This window comes from Ranitomeya variabilis, chromosome 4, assembly GCF_051348905.1.
Source record: "Ranitomeya variabilis isolate aRanVar5 chromosome 4, aRanVar5.hap1, whole genome shotgun sequence".
Lineage (NCBI taxonomy): Eukaryota > Metazoa > Chordata > Amphibia > Anura > Dendrobatidae > Ranitomeya > Ranitomeya variabilis.
The window spans coordinates 400,900,168-400,919,034 of NC_135235.1; the positions used below are offsets into that span (position 1 = coordinate 400,900,168).

An 18,867-nucleotide genomic window follows, 5' to 3' on the forward strand; every position below is an offset into this window, starting at 1 on the left:
TATACTTCCTATTATTTACAGTGTATTCCGCATTTTTTGTGCAAATGTTGCGATTTTTTTCCGCGAAAAAATCGCATCGCGGAAAAAAAAGCAACATGTTCATTAAAAATGCGGAATTGCGGGGATTCCGCACACCTAGGAGTCCATTGATCTGCTTACTTCCCGCACGGGGCTGTGCACACCATGCGGGAAGTAAGCAGATTATGTGCGGTTGGTACCCAGGGTGGAGGAGAGGAGACTCTCCTCCACAGACTGGGCACCATATAAGTGGTAAAAAAAAAATAATTAAAATAAAAAATAGTGATATACTCACCTTCGATGTCTTCCCGCCTCTCAGGTGCATGCTGCCGCTTCGGTTCCTGTAGCTGGTGTGCGGTGAAGGACCTGCGATGACGTCACGGTCCTGTGATTGGTCACGTGACGCGACGTCATGGAAGGTCCTGCGCGCACACACCATCTATACGGAACGGACGCCGCTGAGGTCTGCAGGTGAGTATAAGCATTTTTTTTATTTTTTTTATTATTTTTAAACATTCTATCTTTTACTATAGATGCTGCATAAGCTGCATCTATAGTAAAAAGTTGGTCACACTTGTCAAACAGTATGTTTGACAAGTGTGACCAACCTGTCAGTCAGTTTTCCAAGCGATGCTACAGATCGCTTGGAAAACTTTAGCATTCTGCAAGCTAATTACGCTTGCAGAATGCGAAAAAAACCGCGAAAAAAAACGCAAAAAAAACGCAAAAAAAAAAAATGCGGATTTCTTGCAGAAAATTTCCGATTTTCTTCAGGAAATTTCTGCAAGAAATCCGGACGTGTGCACATACCCTTACACTTCTTGCTTTGATCTGGTGTGATTTTTATCTCCTTGCCGTGGTACTTTCAGATGACATTCATTTAGTGATGTGACCTCCAGCTTCTTTCTTCCTGCTACAGTCCATTCAAAGCACAAACTTCAGAGATTTCTTTTCTGTGTTTTCAGCCTTCTAGTCAAGTACATTCTTGCATGCAGTGTGTTCTAACAATGATGTCATGGGGAAAGTGGCCTGTGATCCTAGTTAGGGTATGTGCACACGTCAGGATTTCTTGCAGAAATTTCCTGAAGAAAACCGGAAATTTTCTGCAAGAAATCCGCATGTTTCTTTTTGGGTTTTTTCCCATTTTTTTTGCGTTTTTTTTAGCATTTTGCAAGCGTAATTAGCTTGCAGAATGCTAAAGTTTTCCAAGCGATCTGTAGCATCGCTTGGAAAACTGATTGACAGGTTGGTTACACTTGTCAAACATAGTGTTTGACAAGTGTGGCCAACTTTTTACTATAGATGCAGCCTATGCAGCATCAATAGTAAAAGATGGAATGTTAAAAATAATTAAAAAAATGGTTATACTCACCTTCTGCAGACTACCGATCTCCTCAGCGGCGTCCATTCCTATAGATGGTGTGTTCAGGACCTTCGATGACGTCATCGCAGGTCCTTCACACACACCAGCTATAGGAACCGAAGCGGCAGCGTGCACCTGAGAGGCGGGAAGACTGCAGGGGCCATCGAAGGTGAGTATATGACTATTTTTTTATTTTAATCCTTTTTTTTTTCCAATTATACGGTGCCCAGTCCGTGGAGGAGAGTCTCCTCTCCTCCACCCTGGGTACCAACCGCACATGATCATAGCCACATGCGGAAAGTAAGCAAATCAATGCATTCCTAGTTGTGCGGAATCCCTGCAATTCCGCAAATTTAATGAAAATGTTGCTTTTTTTTCCGCGATGCGATTTTTTCACGGAAAAAAATGCAACATTTGCACAAGTTATGCGGAATACACTGAAAATAATGGGAGGCATATGTAAGCGTTTTTTTCTCGTTTTTATAGCGAAAAAACGCGAATAATACTTAACGTCTGCACATGGCCTTAAGTTTTACAAGGATTAGAAAGAGCAGAGACCATAGAGGCTGTTCACCGAGAACAATAGTAATCTTATAAATTAGTGATTTTGGCCAGAGAGGATGGATCTGGGTGTTCCTGAGTGCTAGATTACGTTACAATAAATTAATATGTTATATATACTTATAGGCTGTGTGGTGTCAGTGCCTGTAACATTATTTACTGTGACGTCACAGACTGCAGAAAAGTCTTGGTATAGACTATACTGAATGAACTGTGAGGAGTGTTAGGAGGGAGAAATTTTATCCATCTTGGGACTGTGTAGGAGTCTCAGGATGGTGCTCTGTGGGTTAGGTAGAGTAGGCAGGCACTGAGGGTGGTAATGTGTTAGCTGTAGGTTGGATACACAAGCCAGAGTGCACTCCTATTTGGGACATATACCCCAGAGATACAGTCTGAGTGTTCAGAATATAAGCAATAAGTGACAACAAGGATGGCTGAAAAGTAGATATGGGAAAATAAAGATAATAGGGGAGTTTGTGGAATCATTATGGAGTGCAAAATAATTTTTTTGCTTTTTTTTCTTGTTTTATTTTGTGCCCTGAGATTAACTGTTGAAAAGGAAATTGGTTAAAAAAAACTCGTTTTTTTAAGCTGAAAAAGTTAGTGTATAAGAGTATGGAATGATACAATAAAAATTCAGCAAATCATTGTTGCAGTGTTAAGGAGTTAAAGCTAGAATGTTAGAGAGTTAGTTGACAAGATTAGTGCACACTGGTTGTTGTAGTAAGTTAGAAAATATAGGAAAGTTAACATTGGGCCATTGTGATTGTGGAGTTTGGGTAAAGTGTGGGGCTCATGAGGTTTAGAGTGGCTTAACCCCTTAACCCCCGGTGGTATTTTCTTTTTTGTGTTTTCGTTCTTTGCTCCCCTTCTTCCCAGAGCAATAACTTTTTTATTTTTCAGTCAGTATGGCCATGTAAGGGCTTGTTTTTTGCGGGACAAGTTGTACTTTTGAATGGCATCATTGATTTTAACATATCGTGTACTGAAAAATGGGAAAAAATTCCAAGTGCAGTGAAATTGAAAAAAAAAGTGCACACATTTGTTTTTTTACCTTGTTTATTAAATGCTAAAACTGACCTGCCGTTATGATTCTCTGGGTCATTAAGAGTTCATAGACACCAAACATGTCTAGGTTCTGTTTTATCTAAGTGGTGAAAAAAAATTCCAAAGTTTGTTAAAAAAATAAATAAAATTGCGCCATTTTACGATACTCATAGCCTCTCCATTTTTCGTGATCTTGGGTCGGGTGAGGGCTTATGTTTTGCGTGCTGAGCTGACGTTTTTCATGATACCATCTCGATTCAGATACGTTCTTTTAATCGCCCGATATTGCTTTTTAATGCAGTGTTTCGGTGACCAAAAAAAGTAATGGTGTTTTGACTTTTTTTCTCATTACGCCGTTTAGCGATCGGATTCTTTTTTTACATTGATGGATTGAGTGATTCTGAATGTAGCAATACCATATATGTGTATGTTTGATTTTTTTTTTTTTTTATTTTGAATGGGGCGAAGGGAGGGGGGTGATTTGAGCTTTTATATTTTTTTTACTGTTTTAATATTTTTAAAAACATTTTATTTACTTTTGGCATGATTCAATAGTCTCCATGGGAGATCGGCTCTGCTACATACAGGCGGTGATCAGATCGCCTGTATGTAGCAGAATTGCTCACTTGCTATGAGCACCGACCACCGCGATCACATGACGGGGTCACCAATGGGCAAGATTTCCGGTGCGCTTGCCGGAAGCTCGAGTTAAATGCCGCTGTCAGAGATTGACAGCGGCATTTAACTAGTTAAGTCACAAGTGCCGGACATGTGCCGGAAAAGATGTGGGCTCAGCGCCGAAGCCCACATCAAAGGGAGTGAGTCAGACATCAGCGTACTATTACGCCCGATGTCGGAAAGGGGTTAAAAAAATTAAAATTCTAGATGAGAGAAGTTATAATGGTTAGTTAAATATGGAATAACCGTGATGAAGCACAAACCAGATAATGGGGAATGGAATGAAAAAGACACATGGTAGGGAATCTGTCACCCCCCCCAGGCGTTTGTAACTAAAAGAGCCACCTTGTGCACACTAATGCTGCATTCTGTCAAGGTGGCTCTTTTAGTTCTTGTCCCTGCCAATGCTGAAATAATCGGTTTTAGAATTTGTCCCTCATACCTTGAATTTGTCGTGGGGGCAGGTCTTTCCCCCCAACACAGACGTACCACAGCCGTCAGTTATTTCCTCATTTCTCCCTGGCGCCGCCTCCTCAGCGTTATGGCATTTTCCCGGCACCTGCGCTGTAATCTTAGTCCTTGGGCATGCGCAGTTAGCGCTGCCCGTCCACCGACATCACATGATGTCTTTCTTATTGCGCCTGCGTGGACATGCGGCCCGAAATCCCGCCCCGCAGTCTCTTCTGATTTATTCACACTGCGGGGCTGGGAATCTTGGGCATGTGCAGTACTTATGTGCGGCTCTCCCTCATCTCCCGCCGCCTCTTTCCTACTGTGCAGCGTCATAGAAATCGTCAGATATCGTCAGATTCCTATGTCGCTGCACAGTAGGAAAGAGGCGGAGGGAGATGAGGGATCACCCAGCAAACACTGGAGCAATCTGACAGGTCATAACCAACAGAAGGCAACCTGTGCGACACCGAGAAGAGCAGAAGACAGTGGCTAGTAATTGTAATACTGCTGCCAGGGAGCTTACATTAGTGACACCACTCCAGCGGTGAAATTTAAAAAACAAAACGCTGGAGTGGTGCTTTAAGATCACTATGCCAATGAATGATCAGATGCCAATGAATAACAGGACATTTTGGTACACGGTGCACCCTTGGAAAACAATTGGATACCTTATGGTGTATTTGAATACATTTGTTTAAAGCGAACCTGGCACCAGGTTTGGCCGATATAAGGTTCTATAATGCTGTAGATAAGCCCCCAATCCGACCTGAAAGATAAGAAAAATAAGTTTTATTATACTCACCCGGAGGGCAGTCCGGTCCGATGGGTGTCGCAGGTCCGGGTCCGGCGCCTCCCATCCTCTTATGATCGCCACCCTCCTGCTTGCTCCATGGGTCCCCGGCATCGCGCTCCTGCGTGCAGGCATACCTATTTGCCCTGTTAAGGGCAGAGCAAAGTACTGCAATGCACAGGTGCTGGGCCTCTCTGACTTTTCCTGGTGCCTGCGCACTGCAGTACTTTCCTCTGCCTTGAACAGGGCAGATAAGTCCTCTATAGCCCTTTGTTTTCAAACCGAAAATTCTGCAGTAGGACTATGGACTCATTATCCTGTGAGGGGAAATTAGTATGAATGAGCTTAAATGGGAACTGTACTTTAACAAACTTGCAGTGATCAAGAAAATGTAATATGTCAGAAAAATTGGCTTTCTCCACTTATCAACCATTTCTTAACCTGCCTCTTGAATGCACCATCCACTCTGGGGGGGAAAAACTTCTCAACTGTAATGTAAAGAAATAGCTTCAGTTTAACTAAAGAAACATTTTTCTTTTCTCCCACAGATGGTCACAGCAAGGATCAATTTTTATCCCCCAGTTGTGTTGAAGATACAGATATTACTCAAAATTCTACGGAAAGAAATACATTTTCATGCATGGAATGTGGGAAATGGTTTGTACACAAATTAGATCTGGTTAAGCATCAAGAAATTCACAGTGGAAAAAAACCATTTATGTGTATGGACTGTGGGAAAGGCTTTGCCAGAAAAGCAAATTTAGTTCAGCACCAGAGAACACACACTGGGGAGAAGCCATTTTTATGTTCTCTTTGTGGGAAATGCTTCAGCCAGAAGTCAGGACTCCTAGGGCATCAAAAAACCCACACCGGTGAAAAACCATTTTCATGTTCAAAATGTAGCAAATGCTTCACCCAGAAGTCATGTCTTATTGAACATCAGAAAATTCATACTGGGGAGAGGCCATTTTCATGTTCAAACTGTGAAAAAAGTTTTATCCATAAATCAGATCTTGTGAGACATTACAGAATTCATACAGGAGAAAGGCCATTTTCATGCACTGAGTGTGGAAAATGTTTTACCCAGAAGCAAGATCTTGCTAAACATGAAAAAATTCACTCAGGGGAGAAGCCATTCTCCTGTTTGGATTGCAGAAGATGTTTTACTCTTAAATCTGATCTTGTTAAACATCAGAGAATACACACAGGAGAGAAACTGTTTTCTTGTTCAGACTGTGGAAAATGCTATACCCAGAAATCCGGTCTTGTTGACCATCAGAAAATGCACACCGGGGAGAAGCCATTTTTATGTTTGGACTGTGGTAAACGATTTACAAAGAAATCAAGTCTTGTGGATCATCAGAGAACGCACACAGGGAAACCATTTTCATGTTTGGAATGTGGGAAAACTTTTAATAGAAAATCATCTCTTGTGGAACATCAGATACTTCACACAGGGGAGAAGCCCTACAAATGTCTGGAATGTGAAAAAGGTTTTAATCAAAAGTGGGGTCTTGTTGAACATCAAAAAATTCATAGAGGAGAGAAGCCCTTTTCATGTTTGGAATGTGGGAAATGTTTTACCCAGAAGTCAGGTCTTGTTGACCATCAAAAAACTCACACAGGAGAGAAGCCATTTTCATGTTTGGATTGTAGTAAATGTTTTACCCGGAAATCAGTTCTTGCAGAGCATCAGAGAATTCACACAGGGGAGAAGCCGTTTTCATGTTTAGAATGTGGAAAATGTTTTTCAAAGAAATCAGTTTTTGTTGACCATCAAAAAATTCACACGACAACAAAACGGTTTTCATGTTTAGAATGTGGAAGAGGTTTTAACAGGAAATTAGATCTTGTTGAACATCAAAGGAGTCACACAGGGGAGAAGCCGCTTGTATGTTTGGAATGTGGCAAGTGTTTTTCAAAGAAATCAGTTCTTGTTGACCACAAGAAAATTCACACCAGAATGAAGCTTTTTTCCTGTTTGGAATGTGGAAAGATTTTTTCAAAGAAATCTGTTTTTGCTGACCATCAGAGAATACACACAGAGGAGAAACCAGTCCTTTGTCAAAATCCAGAAAATGATATGCGCAATGATCAAACTATTTAGGACAGTAGACTCTTTGGCACAATCAGGCATCTTAAAGTTTCTGAACTTTAGTTTGTCATTGAATTTCCTTTCCTTGATCGTCCACTATAACATTGAATTTTTGTGAGTTCAATGGTGGCTAGAATCAAAGAACGCATAGGGAATCAAAAAGAGCCTAACTGTGTTTCGAAGTGGTGACACTTTGCCTTCTGATCAAATAACCAGGAAATTGCCATCATTTTGCTGTGTGTCCTGGAGATTTTTTTTCTGTAATTTGAGAGAGTTTTGTTACAACATGGGTAACAATTGCTATTCTGTGTGCACTCCATTAATCGAGCAGTACAAGACTGGGCACTGCCCACAATATATTTGATAGTCCATGGAGAAAATGTTAACACTAATATGTCAAAAACAATTTGCTAATGACTATCCAATGGGGAAAACGTATTGCAATTTGTGTTAGATCAAAGTCATAGTTTTGAAATTCCTACAAATTTTAAGGTCAAATACAATTTGATAGATCAGACAGCTCGTCGATTTGCTGACGTTTTCCACACGCCAGTAAAGTTTTTTATTACTCTGATTATGCCCAAAATTTGTCTATAAATTGCCCTCAGCTTGGTCTTCATAGAATGTTGTTGCGTTGGGCCCAATACTGAATTCTGAAGTGCTATTATCCAAGTGGCTTCAGCATTTAATAATGATTAACTTGCCTTATTAAGGCATCACCAATACGGGAACATTTCAGCCCCTAGTACTGGTCTGAGTCCAGCTAATACGGTAGTATACAGCCCTTCTATTTAGCCATATAGTGACCAAGCCTAATTAGACTTGTCACTTGGTGAGAATAATTTACAAATGTTTCTTTCAGCATATCCCAGTGTTCTGAAATCAGTGTTTTGTTTTTGACACATTGTACTTTATTTGCAGATGTATGTGAATATGTTGTTTTTGTGTGTTTCTTTAAACAAAAAATCAGAAATTTGACAATTTGTTTGAAAAAATTAGCAATTTTCAAACTTTGAATGTTTATACCCTCAAAGGGAATCTGTTGCCTTCAAAACGGAAATTAAACCATTAATACAAGGGGATTTTGCCCCTATAAAAATACCTGTTGTACAGATTTGACTTATTTTATGTTAAAACAATTTTATTATATATGTACGAATTCGGGGACTTCATGACACGCTTGGTGTGGCAAAATGCTCAGCATACTATTCCGCTTCCCTCAATTGCCATCCTCCACCCTCCTATCATATTTGTCATAATTTACGCAACAAAAGTTGCTTAACTTATTCCACAAATGTACACCAGCCCTCAAATAGCATACATTTCTGGCCGAGTCGCATGCTGAGTATTAGGCGCTCCTGATTTATTAGTGAATCAGGTCAATGTACTTCAGCAAGCACGTTATTAAGACTGGCTCTACGGCATTCTCAGTGAATCGCCCCCATATTGTGCTGCTGCACACTTTGGTTTGTCTTTAAACCAGATAGTCATACTACACATAAAAAGTTAACAAATAGCATTTACCATCAATTTCCAAACACACTTTTAGTTTGTTAGGATGTTAGAAGGGTTAAAAGCTTAGCACGGTTTTTCTTTTTTTTTTTTTTTCTCTTAGAAATGTGCAAATCTTATTTTTTAGGGACCTATTCATTTTTTAAGTGACTGGCTGGCCAAGAAATTGGAAAACTCCCAAAACTAATATTTTAAATATACAACACTCCTCAAAGCAGGGATGTACATAGCAATGATGGGGCCTCTTCGTAAAAGTACACATTTTTGAAACATTCCAATTTATTCAGTATTGAATATGAGTGCCACACACAGAAAAACACACACTTACGCTTTAACATGCCAGGCCGCGTGTTGCTCTTGGTACTGTGAGTAGCTGGCATGACCTAAACATGCTTCTAAAGCCTGCAGCGTCTCCAGACTTGTCTTCCATCAAGCACATCTGGTCTTCCATCAAGCAAATCTGGGATGTCGTTGGTCAGCAGTATAAAACGAGCTGCCAGCAGCCGATCTTGATGACTTCCGTGCCCAAATGCATTCAGCGTGGCAGGACATTCCGCAGGCAACAGTTTTTCTCATCATTTTAAATTGCCTTAATCATTTAGACAGCATGGAAATAAACAAGTTTGCAATTGACTTGCATTTTTCTATCTGCTGTAATTCTCTTGCAATGACAGCTTTTATCTTTTATAGTGTACAGCTCGTTTCCATGGATCTCAGTCACAAGAGTGCACCACAGTTACAGTACAGGACAGGAGTTAACTCCTAACATCACAGTCAACTCCATTGATTTCTAAAAATCCGTTAGCTGTTTAGCCCCCTCCCTCTCAGCTCTTGACAGGGCTGTTATCAGGTTGGCAAAGACTCAGATCTATAATAGGGGTCAAAATGTTGCTGCTGTTTCTCTGTGCCATAATAAAGCAAGTAGATCATGCCATGTTTGACGTTCCTGCTTCTATATGGTGTTGAAGCTTGAAGGTGTCTGAAACACAACGATTATTACGCTGATAAAAGGTTACAGAGAATCTGTCATTAGGACCAACTCTCGTAAACCATCTATGTGGGTATGTAAGTCATAGAAACTGAATAAAATGATATTTTTATATGTGATTCGATGTCTTATTCCAGAGATATCCATTTCTTTCTTATATGTAAATGAGCTGATGAGATCTATAGCCAAGACACTGATCTGCAGGAGAATCTGCCTCCAGAGATTATTTTTAATAGACTGGTGAGTTACCAGTGTGAGTGAGACCTGTAACTAACACAGCACAGGAGAACTGAACTTCATCTTCTTACAAACTGATTTGCTGCAGCTCTACAGTATTGCATCCCTGTCTGCCTGTGAGATGGAAGCTAAAGCACCGAGAGGCCTGCAGATGTGTTAGTTCTAATCACACACAGCTCTGCAGTGAGATCAGACTGTCAGTCAATACATTGCAGCACAAAAATGGAACAGCATCCAATCCAGGTGATTAAAAAAATCACAATACTTTATTCTGCCTTGATGCAACGTTTTGACCTAAAAAGGTCTATGTCAAGCTTGTCTACAACCCACAGAAGTTGCTCAGGTAATGCAGCTCATCCAGGATGGTGCATCAATGTGGGCTGTGGTAAGAAGAGTAGCTGTGTCTGTCAGCACAGTGTCCGGAGCATGGAGCAGATACTAGGAGACGGGCTAGTACACCAGGAGATGTGGAGAGGGCCATAACAACCCAGCAACAGGACCGCTACCTCCTTTGTGCAAGGAGGAGCAGTGCCAGAGCCCTGCCAAATGACCTCTAACAGGCCACTAACATTCATACGTCTGCTCAAACTGTCAGAACCAGACTCCTTGAGGTTGGTATGAGGACCCAATATCCACAAGCGGGTGTTGTGCTTACAGCCCGACACCGTGCAAGGCAATTGGCATTTGCCATAGAATACCAAGATTGGCAGATTCGACATTGGTGCCATGTGCTCTTCACGGATGAGAGCAGATTCACACTGAGCATATGTGATAGAGTCTGGAGATGCCATGGAGAACGTTCTGCTGCCTGCAACATCTTCCAGCATGACTGGTTTGACAGTGGGTCAGTAATAGTGTGGGGAGGCATTAATTTTGAGGGCCCCACAGCCCTCCATGTGCTAGCCAGAGGTACCCTGACTGCTATTAGGTACCGGGATGTGATCCTCAGGCTCATTGTGAGACCATATGCAGGTGCAATGGGCCCTGGGTTCCTTCTGATGCATAACAATGCAAGACCTCATGGGGCTGAAGTGTGTCAGCAGTTCCTGCATGATAAATGCATTGATGCTATGGGCTGGCCTTCCAATTGAGCATATCTGGGACATCATGTCTCATTCCATCCTCCAACGTGGCGTTGGATCACAGACTGTCCAGGAGTTGACTGATGCTTTCATCCAGATCCCTCAGGAGAACATCCGTCGCCTCAAAGAAGCATGCCCAGGCGTTGTATTGAGGTCATACAGGCACGTAGAGGCCACATGCACTACGGAGCATAATTCCTTTGTCTTGAGGCATTTCAACTGAAGTTGGCTCAGTCTGTAATTTGTTTTCCACTTTGATCTTGAGTATGATTCCAAATCCTGACCTCCATGGGATATTAATTTTTATTTACATTAATCATTTTTATGTTTTATTGTTCTCAATGCATTCCAATATGCAGGTGGTGACTACAGACCACTTCTCTGTTCTCCTTTTTGGCTGTTGTTTAGATCACTTTAGCATTTTTGTCATTGGTCTCTCTCTTAGAGGTACTGTACAGCAGCATGAGGTTGTGTATACAACCCACAGAAGTTGCTCAGGTAGTGCAGCTCATCCAGGATGGTGCATCAATGTGATCTGTGGCAAGAAGAGTAGCTTTGTCTGTCAGCACAGTGTCCAGAACATGGAGCAGATACCAGGAGACAGGCTAGTACACCAGGAGATGTGGAAATGGCTGCAACTGGAATATTTTATTCAGTGATATCTAAGATGTGGTATTTTAGTGTTTCCTTTATTTTTTTTTGAGCAGTGTAGTAAAAACCGTGGTCTTGTTACAAGGGCACTGTTCGTGGTCACTTGGCAGCTCCAAAATCGCTAGCACAAACAGGCTTGGCATCAGGTACTTTGTTTTCCAGATCCCAGTGGTTGTCGTGGCCTTCACCGTTTAATCCATGATGTAGATTTACACAGGGACCCCTGGCTGGACCACAGAGTCAGCTGTTGTTTTTTTTGGTGCAAGCTGGCAAGAAAAATAGTCAGGTAGCCAGGTTAGAACCAGGAGGTACGGGAGGTACAAAATTGTCATGCAGGAGAAACAACAATAAGCTAGCCCAGGTCAGAGAATGATATAAATCAAGATGAATTAACAGAAGAACAGTACAAATGTAAGGTATTACAACACTTGACTGGCAGTGGGAACTGTCTCTCAGGGGTTTACATAGTAAGCAGCCCCATCCAGTACTGGCAGCAGGAAGAAACCCAAACTAACAGGATTAGCCGCATAACTTCTGGACTAGCCAGAGCCCTCTGGACTAGAGGTTTGGCCCTCCACAACGCCAGGGACTGTTGTGGAGGGCCAAACCAATTGGCTGATCATAATTTTCCTTAAGGCTATGTTCACATTCAGTGTTTTTGCTGCATTTTGTTTCTGTAGCCAAAACCTGCTCTCTTGGCAGTAAAACTACTGTGTTCAAAACCCCAGTTTTGCTACATTTTATTTGGTGTGGATTACACGTGTGCTCTGTCTACATAATTTGTTTAATAAAGTTGATTTCATTTCCCCAAAAAATGCTGCAAAAACAGTTATTGCGTATTCTGCAGCATTTTTGCAACTTTCTATGGGGGAAACAGTGAAAAACGCAGAAAGAACTGACATGCTGCAGCTTAAAATAACGAGTCCGTTCTCAAATTCAGTCAGAAAAAAAAAAAGTGTGTGCTGGAGATTTCTGAAACCTCGTAGCTTCGGCTCATACTGTAAAAGCTGCTTTTAATTTGCATTGAAAAATGCCACTCCATCTGAACATAGCTCAACGCTGATTTTATCAGTTTATAAAAAGCAGCAAGTTATATGTTCTTAATTTGCAGCTAAGACCCATAGTAACATGTATTAAAGAGGTTTTCCAATTTCAGAAAACCCTTCTCATTAGCTGCAGTTCTAAAAAAGTTTTTTTCCTCCTCTTCCTGAGACTACCGCTGAGTCTCTGTGACAGTTCCTGGTGCCTGTTATTGTATGAAGTGGTCACGTCACGTCTGCAGCGCTGCAGCCAGTCGGTGAGCTCATTGGCTATGGGCGACTCAAGGCGTCAGTGCACGTGAAGCTGCTGAGCTCAGGTATTGAATCCAGTGGTGTTGACATGACGTCAGTTGTGCAGACAATAACAAGCAGCGGAATCAGCGGATGAACCTGGAAAGAGCGAGTAAGAGCTCATTCAGACGGACGTTTTATTCATATATGAGAAGATCAGTCCTTGTTTCATCAGAGATTCTGTTCAGAGTTTCGTCAGTTCTTCCACAATGTCAACATTTCATCTGTTTGGTCTGCGTTTCATCAGTTTTTTTTTTCCAATGAGAAAAAAATAAGTCTCTCCACCTTTTCCTACATTTTTACCACCAAACTTTTGTTTTAGCCAACGATTTTACATTTTCAAGCAAGAAGTGGGTAAAAATGGCAACATTTGTCTCACAATTTCTACTGAAAGTGGCAATACCCCATATGTGGCTGTACAGTACTACTTAGCCATGTGGTGAGAATCGGGAAGAACGGAGAGCTATTTTCCTATTCAAGTGAATGGGTCTGTACACATTATTACTATTTATTTATATAAGACCATGGATTCCATGGTGTTGTATATGAGAAGGGGTTACATAAAAATTACAGACATCACTTACAGTAAGCAAATTAACAATGACAGACTGATACAGAAGAGCGAGGACCCTGCCCTTGCGGGCTTACATTCTACAGCATGATGGGAAAGGAGACAATGGGTTGGGGGGTTGCGGCAGCTCCGGTGTTGGTGAGGAGGTAGTTCCGGTGGTGGTGAGGAGGCAGCAGCGGGGTCATTGCAGGCTGTAGGCTTTCATGAAGAGGTGGGTTTTCAGGTTCCGTCTGAAGGATCCGAATGTGGTTGATAGTCCAATGTGTTGGAGCACAGCATTCCAGAGGATGGGGGATATTCGGGAGAAGTCTTGGAGGTGATTAGGTGAGGAGCGAATAAGTGTGGAGGAGAGAAGGAGATCTTGGGAGGACCGGAGATTACGTGAGGGAAAATATCAGGAGATTAGGTCAGAGATACTCGTATATGGAGGAGACGGGTTGTGGATGGCTTTGTAGGTCATTATTAGTAATTTGAACTGGATACACTGAGGGAATGGGAGCCAGTGAAGAGATTTGCAGAGGGGAGAAGCGGTGGAGTAGCAAGGAGAGAGATGAATTAGTCAGGCAGCAGAGTTAAGGATGGACTGGAGAGATGCGAGAGTGTTAGCAGGGAGGCCACAGAAAAGGATGTTGCAGTAGTCTAGTAGACTGAGGGTTTAGGAAAGGATGGATTCTGGAGATATTTTTGAGCAGGAGATGACAGGAGCTGGAAAGAGCTTGGATGTGCGGTTTAAAGGACAGGGCTGAGTCAAGGGTTACTCCGAGGCAGTGGACTTCTGGTACGGGTGAAAGCTTGATGTCATTAATGGTGATAGATAGATCAGGTGAAGAAGACCTGTGAGATGGAGGAAAGATGATGAGTTCAGATTTGTCCACATTGAATTTGAGGAAGCGAGAGGAGAAGGAGGATATGGCTGATAGACACTCCGGGATTTTGGACAGCAGAGAGGTGACGTCTGGGCCAAAGAGGTACAGTACAGACCAAAAGTTTGGACACACCTTCTCATTCAAAGATTTTTGTGTATTTTCATGACTATGAAAATTGTACATTCACACTGAAGGCATCAAAACTATGAATTAACACGTGGAATTATATACTTAACAAAAAAGTGTGAAACAACTGAAAATATGTCTTATATTCTAGGTTCTTCAAAGTAGCTACCTTTTGCTTTGATGACTGCTTTGCACACTCTTGGCATTCTTTTGATGAGCTTCAAGAGGTAATCACCGGAAATGGTTTTCACTACAGAGGTGTGCCTTGACAGGTTTAATAAGTGTGATTTCTTACCTTAGAAATTGGTTTGGGACCATCAGTTGTGTTGTGCAGAAGTCTGGTGTAGTCACAGCTGATAGTCCTACTGAATAGACTATTAGAATTTGTATTATGGCAAGAAAAAAGCAGCTAAGTAGAGAAAAACGAGTGGCCATCATTACTTTAAGAAATGAAGGTCAGTCAGTCTGAAAAATTGGGAAAACTTTGAAAGTGTCCCCAAGTTGCAAAAACCATCAAGCGCCACAAAGAAACTGGCTCACATGAGGATCGCCCCAGGAAAGGAAGACCAAGAGTCACCTCTGCTTCTGAGGATAAGTTTATCCAAGTCACCAGCCTCAGAAATCGCAGGTTAACTGCAGCTCAGATTAGAGACCAGGTCAATGCCACACAGGGTTCTAGCAGCAGACACATCTCTACAACAACTGTTAAAGGGAACCTGTCACCCCCAAAATCGATGGTGAGGTAAGCTTACCGTCATCAGGGGCTTATCTACAACATACCGTAATGCTGTAGATAAGCCCCCGATGTTACCTGAAAGAGGGGAGAAAGACATTAGATTATACTCACACAGGGGCGGTCCTGCTCCGATGGGCGTCGTAGGTCCGGTCCGGGGCCTCCCATCTTCATTCCATGACGTCCTCTTATGGTCTTCACGCCGCGGCTCCGGCGCAGGTGTACTTTGTCTGCACTGTACTGCAGTGCGCAGGCGCTGGAAAGGTCAGAGAGGCCCGTCGCCTGTGCACTGCAGTACTTTGCTCTGCCCTCAACAGGGCAAACAAAGTACGCCTGCGCCGGAGCCGCGGCGTGAAGACCAGAAGAGGACGTCATGGAATGAAGATAGGAGGCGCTGGAGCGGACCTGAGATGCCCATCGGACCGGATGGCAGCGGGACCGCCCCTGGGTGAGTATAATCTAACCTCTTTTTCTCCTCTTTCAGGTAACATCGGGGGCTTAGCTACAGCATTACAGAATGCTGTAGATAAGCCCCTGATGACGGTGAGCTTACCTCATCATCGATTTTGGGGGTGACAGGTTCCCTTTAAGAGGATACTTTGTGCAGCAGGCATTCATGGTAAAATAGCTGCTGCTAAGGACAGGCAACAAGCAGAAGAGACTTGTTTGGGCTAAAGAACACAAGGAATGGACATTAGACCAGTGGAAATCTGTGCTTTGGTCTGATGAGTCCAAATTTGAGATCTTTAGTTCCAACGACCGTGTCTTTGTGCGACGCAGAAAAGGTGAACGGATGGAAGGGCCGGACTGGGACTAAAATTCAGCCCTGGCATTTAAAGTTACACAGGCCCACTCGTCACATGGTGACTGTATAATATCTTTGTACACTTGTAGGTTACAAGAAGTGAGGGTAGTGTAACACAACTATATAACATACTAGATGGTGGGCCGATTCTAACGCATCGGGTATTCTAGAATATGCATGTCCACGTAGTATATTGCACAGCCCACGTAGTATATTGCCCAGCCACGAAGTATATTGCCCAGCCACAAAGTATATTGCCCAGCGACGTACTATATTGCACAGCCCACGTAGTATATTGCCTAGCCACGTAGTATATTGCCCAGTGACGTAGTATACAGCACAGAGCCACGTAGTATATTGCACAGCGACTTAGTATACAGCACAGAGCCATGTAGTATATTGCCCAGCCACGTAGTATATTGCACAGTGACGTAGTATACAGCACAGAGCCACGAAGTATATTGCCCAGCCATGTAGTATATTGCACAGTGACATAGTATACAGCACAGAGCCACGTAGTATATTGCCCAGCTACGTAGTATATTGCCCAGCCACGTATGTCACAGGTTAAAAAATAAACATATACTCACCTTCCGAAGGGCCCCTTGTAGTTCTGTCGCCTGTGTGCAGTGCAGGTGGCAGCTTCCGGTCCCAGGGTGTGATGACATCGTGATGGCAGGTCCTTCTCGCACAGGCGCGCAGGACTTATGATGATGTCGCAGTCACATGACCGTGACGTCATGGCAGGTCCTTGTCGCATACCATCCTTAGCACTGGAACCTGCCGCTTGCATGGAGCGGTCACCGGAGCGTCGCGAGCAGCAGGAAAGGCGGCGGTGAGTATATAATGATTTTTAATTTTTTAAATTATTTTTAACATTAGATGTTTTTACTATTGACGCTGCATAGGCAGCATCAATAGTAAAAACTTGGTCACACAGGGTTAATAGCGGCAGTAACGGAGTGCGTTACCTGCGGCATAACGCGGTCCGTTACCGCTGGCATTAACCCTGTGTGACCGGGGACCGGGCACTGACTGCAGGGGAGTAGGGAGGGACTAATCGGACTGTGGCCGTCGCTGATTGGTCGCGGCAGCCATTACAGGCAGCTGGCGAGACCAATCAGCGACTTGGATTCCATGACAGACAGAGGCCGCGACCAATGAATATCCGTGACAGACAGAAGGACCGACGGAAGTGACCCTTAGACAATTATATATATATATAGATAATTACAGCTGTATCCAGCATTACAGCTGTCCTATTTATTGCTTTTAGTTGCAGTACCAAGAAAAGTCGCTACTTTACCTACATAACTGGATCTCGTAGATAATGAAGGGATTGAGACGACCAAAGGCTCTGGAACCTCATTCTGATGCTCCACAAACTTTGCCTACAGCAACTTTTGGTTCCACTGCGCAGCACGAGACCCGGTGACTCTGAAAAGTGGTGACATCAGTAACGTCACCGCTCTTCAGATATTCCGGGTCTTGCGCTGAGCTCGGCGACTGTGAAGAGCGGTACTGTTACTACCGTCACCGTTCTTCAGAGTCCTTGGGTCTCGCCAGGTCTGGGCTAGTAGTGGGAGTGTCTGATAGACACCTCTCCATTACTTACATCAGGGATTGATAGCAGCTGACATAATACACTTCTCATAGTGCTCCATATAGTATAATGCACCGCCATTGTCATCCATGTAGTACAGTTCACTTCCCATAGTTCTTCATATAGTATAATGTAATCTCCATAGTCCTCGATACAGTATAATGCAGCCCACATATAGTATAATGATACCACTCCAGACTATAATGCAGCCAACCCACAGAATATATCCCCTTAATCCCATATGACTTACTATCCCGTCGAGGTGACCTGGGGCTTAATTCCCAGTGACGGGATAGTACGTCATATGCAATCGGCCGCACTAACGGGGGGAGCGTGGCTGATCGCGGCCGGGTGTCAGCGGACTATCGCAGCTGACATCCGTCACGGACCGCCCCCGGCACATTAACCCCCGGCACATTGTGATCAAACATGATCGCAGCGTTCCAGGGGCATAGGGAAGCATCGCGCAGGGATGGCGATCTGCTCACCTTGTACCTAGCATTTCCTCCCTGCAGGCCCCGGATCCAAAATGGCCACGGTGCTACATCCGGGTCTGGCAGGGAGGTGGCTTACAAGCGCCTTCTCAGCAGGTGCTGGTAAGCCAGGAGCAGTGCACGTCAGATCGCTGATCGGACACAGTGCTCTGCAAAGTGTCAGATCAGCGATCTGTTACTATATAGTGATGTCCGCCCTGGGACAATGTGAGAATGTAAAAAAAAAAATATTTAGATGTGTAAAAAAAATTAAATAAAATAATTCCTAAATAACGAAAAGAAAAAAAAATTGTTCCCATAAATACATTTATCTAAATTAAAAAACACAATAACAATACACATATTTATTATCACCGCGTCCGTAACGACCCGACCTATAAAACTGTCCCACTAGTTAACCCCCTCAGTGAACACCGTAAAAGAAAAAAAAAAAGAGGCAAAAACCAACGCTTTATTATCATACCGCCGAACAAAAAGTGAAATAACACGCGACAAAAAAGACGGATATAAATAACCATGGAACCGCTGAAAACGGCATCTTGTCCCGCAAAAAACGAGCCGCCATACAGCATCATCAGCGAAAAATTTAAAAAGTTATAGTCCTCAGAATAATGCAATGCAAAAATAATAATTTTTTCTATAAAATAGTTTTTATCGTATAAAAGGGCCAAAACATAAAAAAATGATATAAATGAGGTATCGCTGTAATCGTACTGAACCGAAGAATAAATCTGCTTTATCAATTTTACCAAACGCGGAACGGTATAAACGCCTTACACAAAAGAAATTCATGAATAGCTGGTTTTTGGTCATTCTGCCTCACAAAAATCGGAATAAAAAACGATCAAAAAATGTCACGTCTC

The 18,867-nt window shown here is 42.8% G+C and overlaps 1 protein-coding gene across 4 annotated transcripts in view; it reads left to right on the plus strand.

Annotated features, from left to right (window-relative positions):
* The window catches only part of LOC143764904 (uncharacterized), a 59,184-nt gene extending 51,078 nt beyond the window's left edge, over positions 1 to 8,106 (plus strand). For all 4 annotated transcript variants that reach the window (XM_077250999.1, XM_077250997.1, XM_077251000.1 and 1 more), the window contains one exon: positions 5,459 to 8,106. In XM_077250999.1, coding sequence (XP_077107114.1) covers positions 5,459 to 7,017 — 1,559 coding nt within the window. In that variant the 3' untranslated portion in view covers positions 7,018 to 8,106. The remainder of the gene's footprint in view (positions 1 to 5,458) is intronic.
* The last annotated feature ends 10,761 nt before the right edge of the window (positions 8,107 to 18,867 follow it).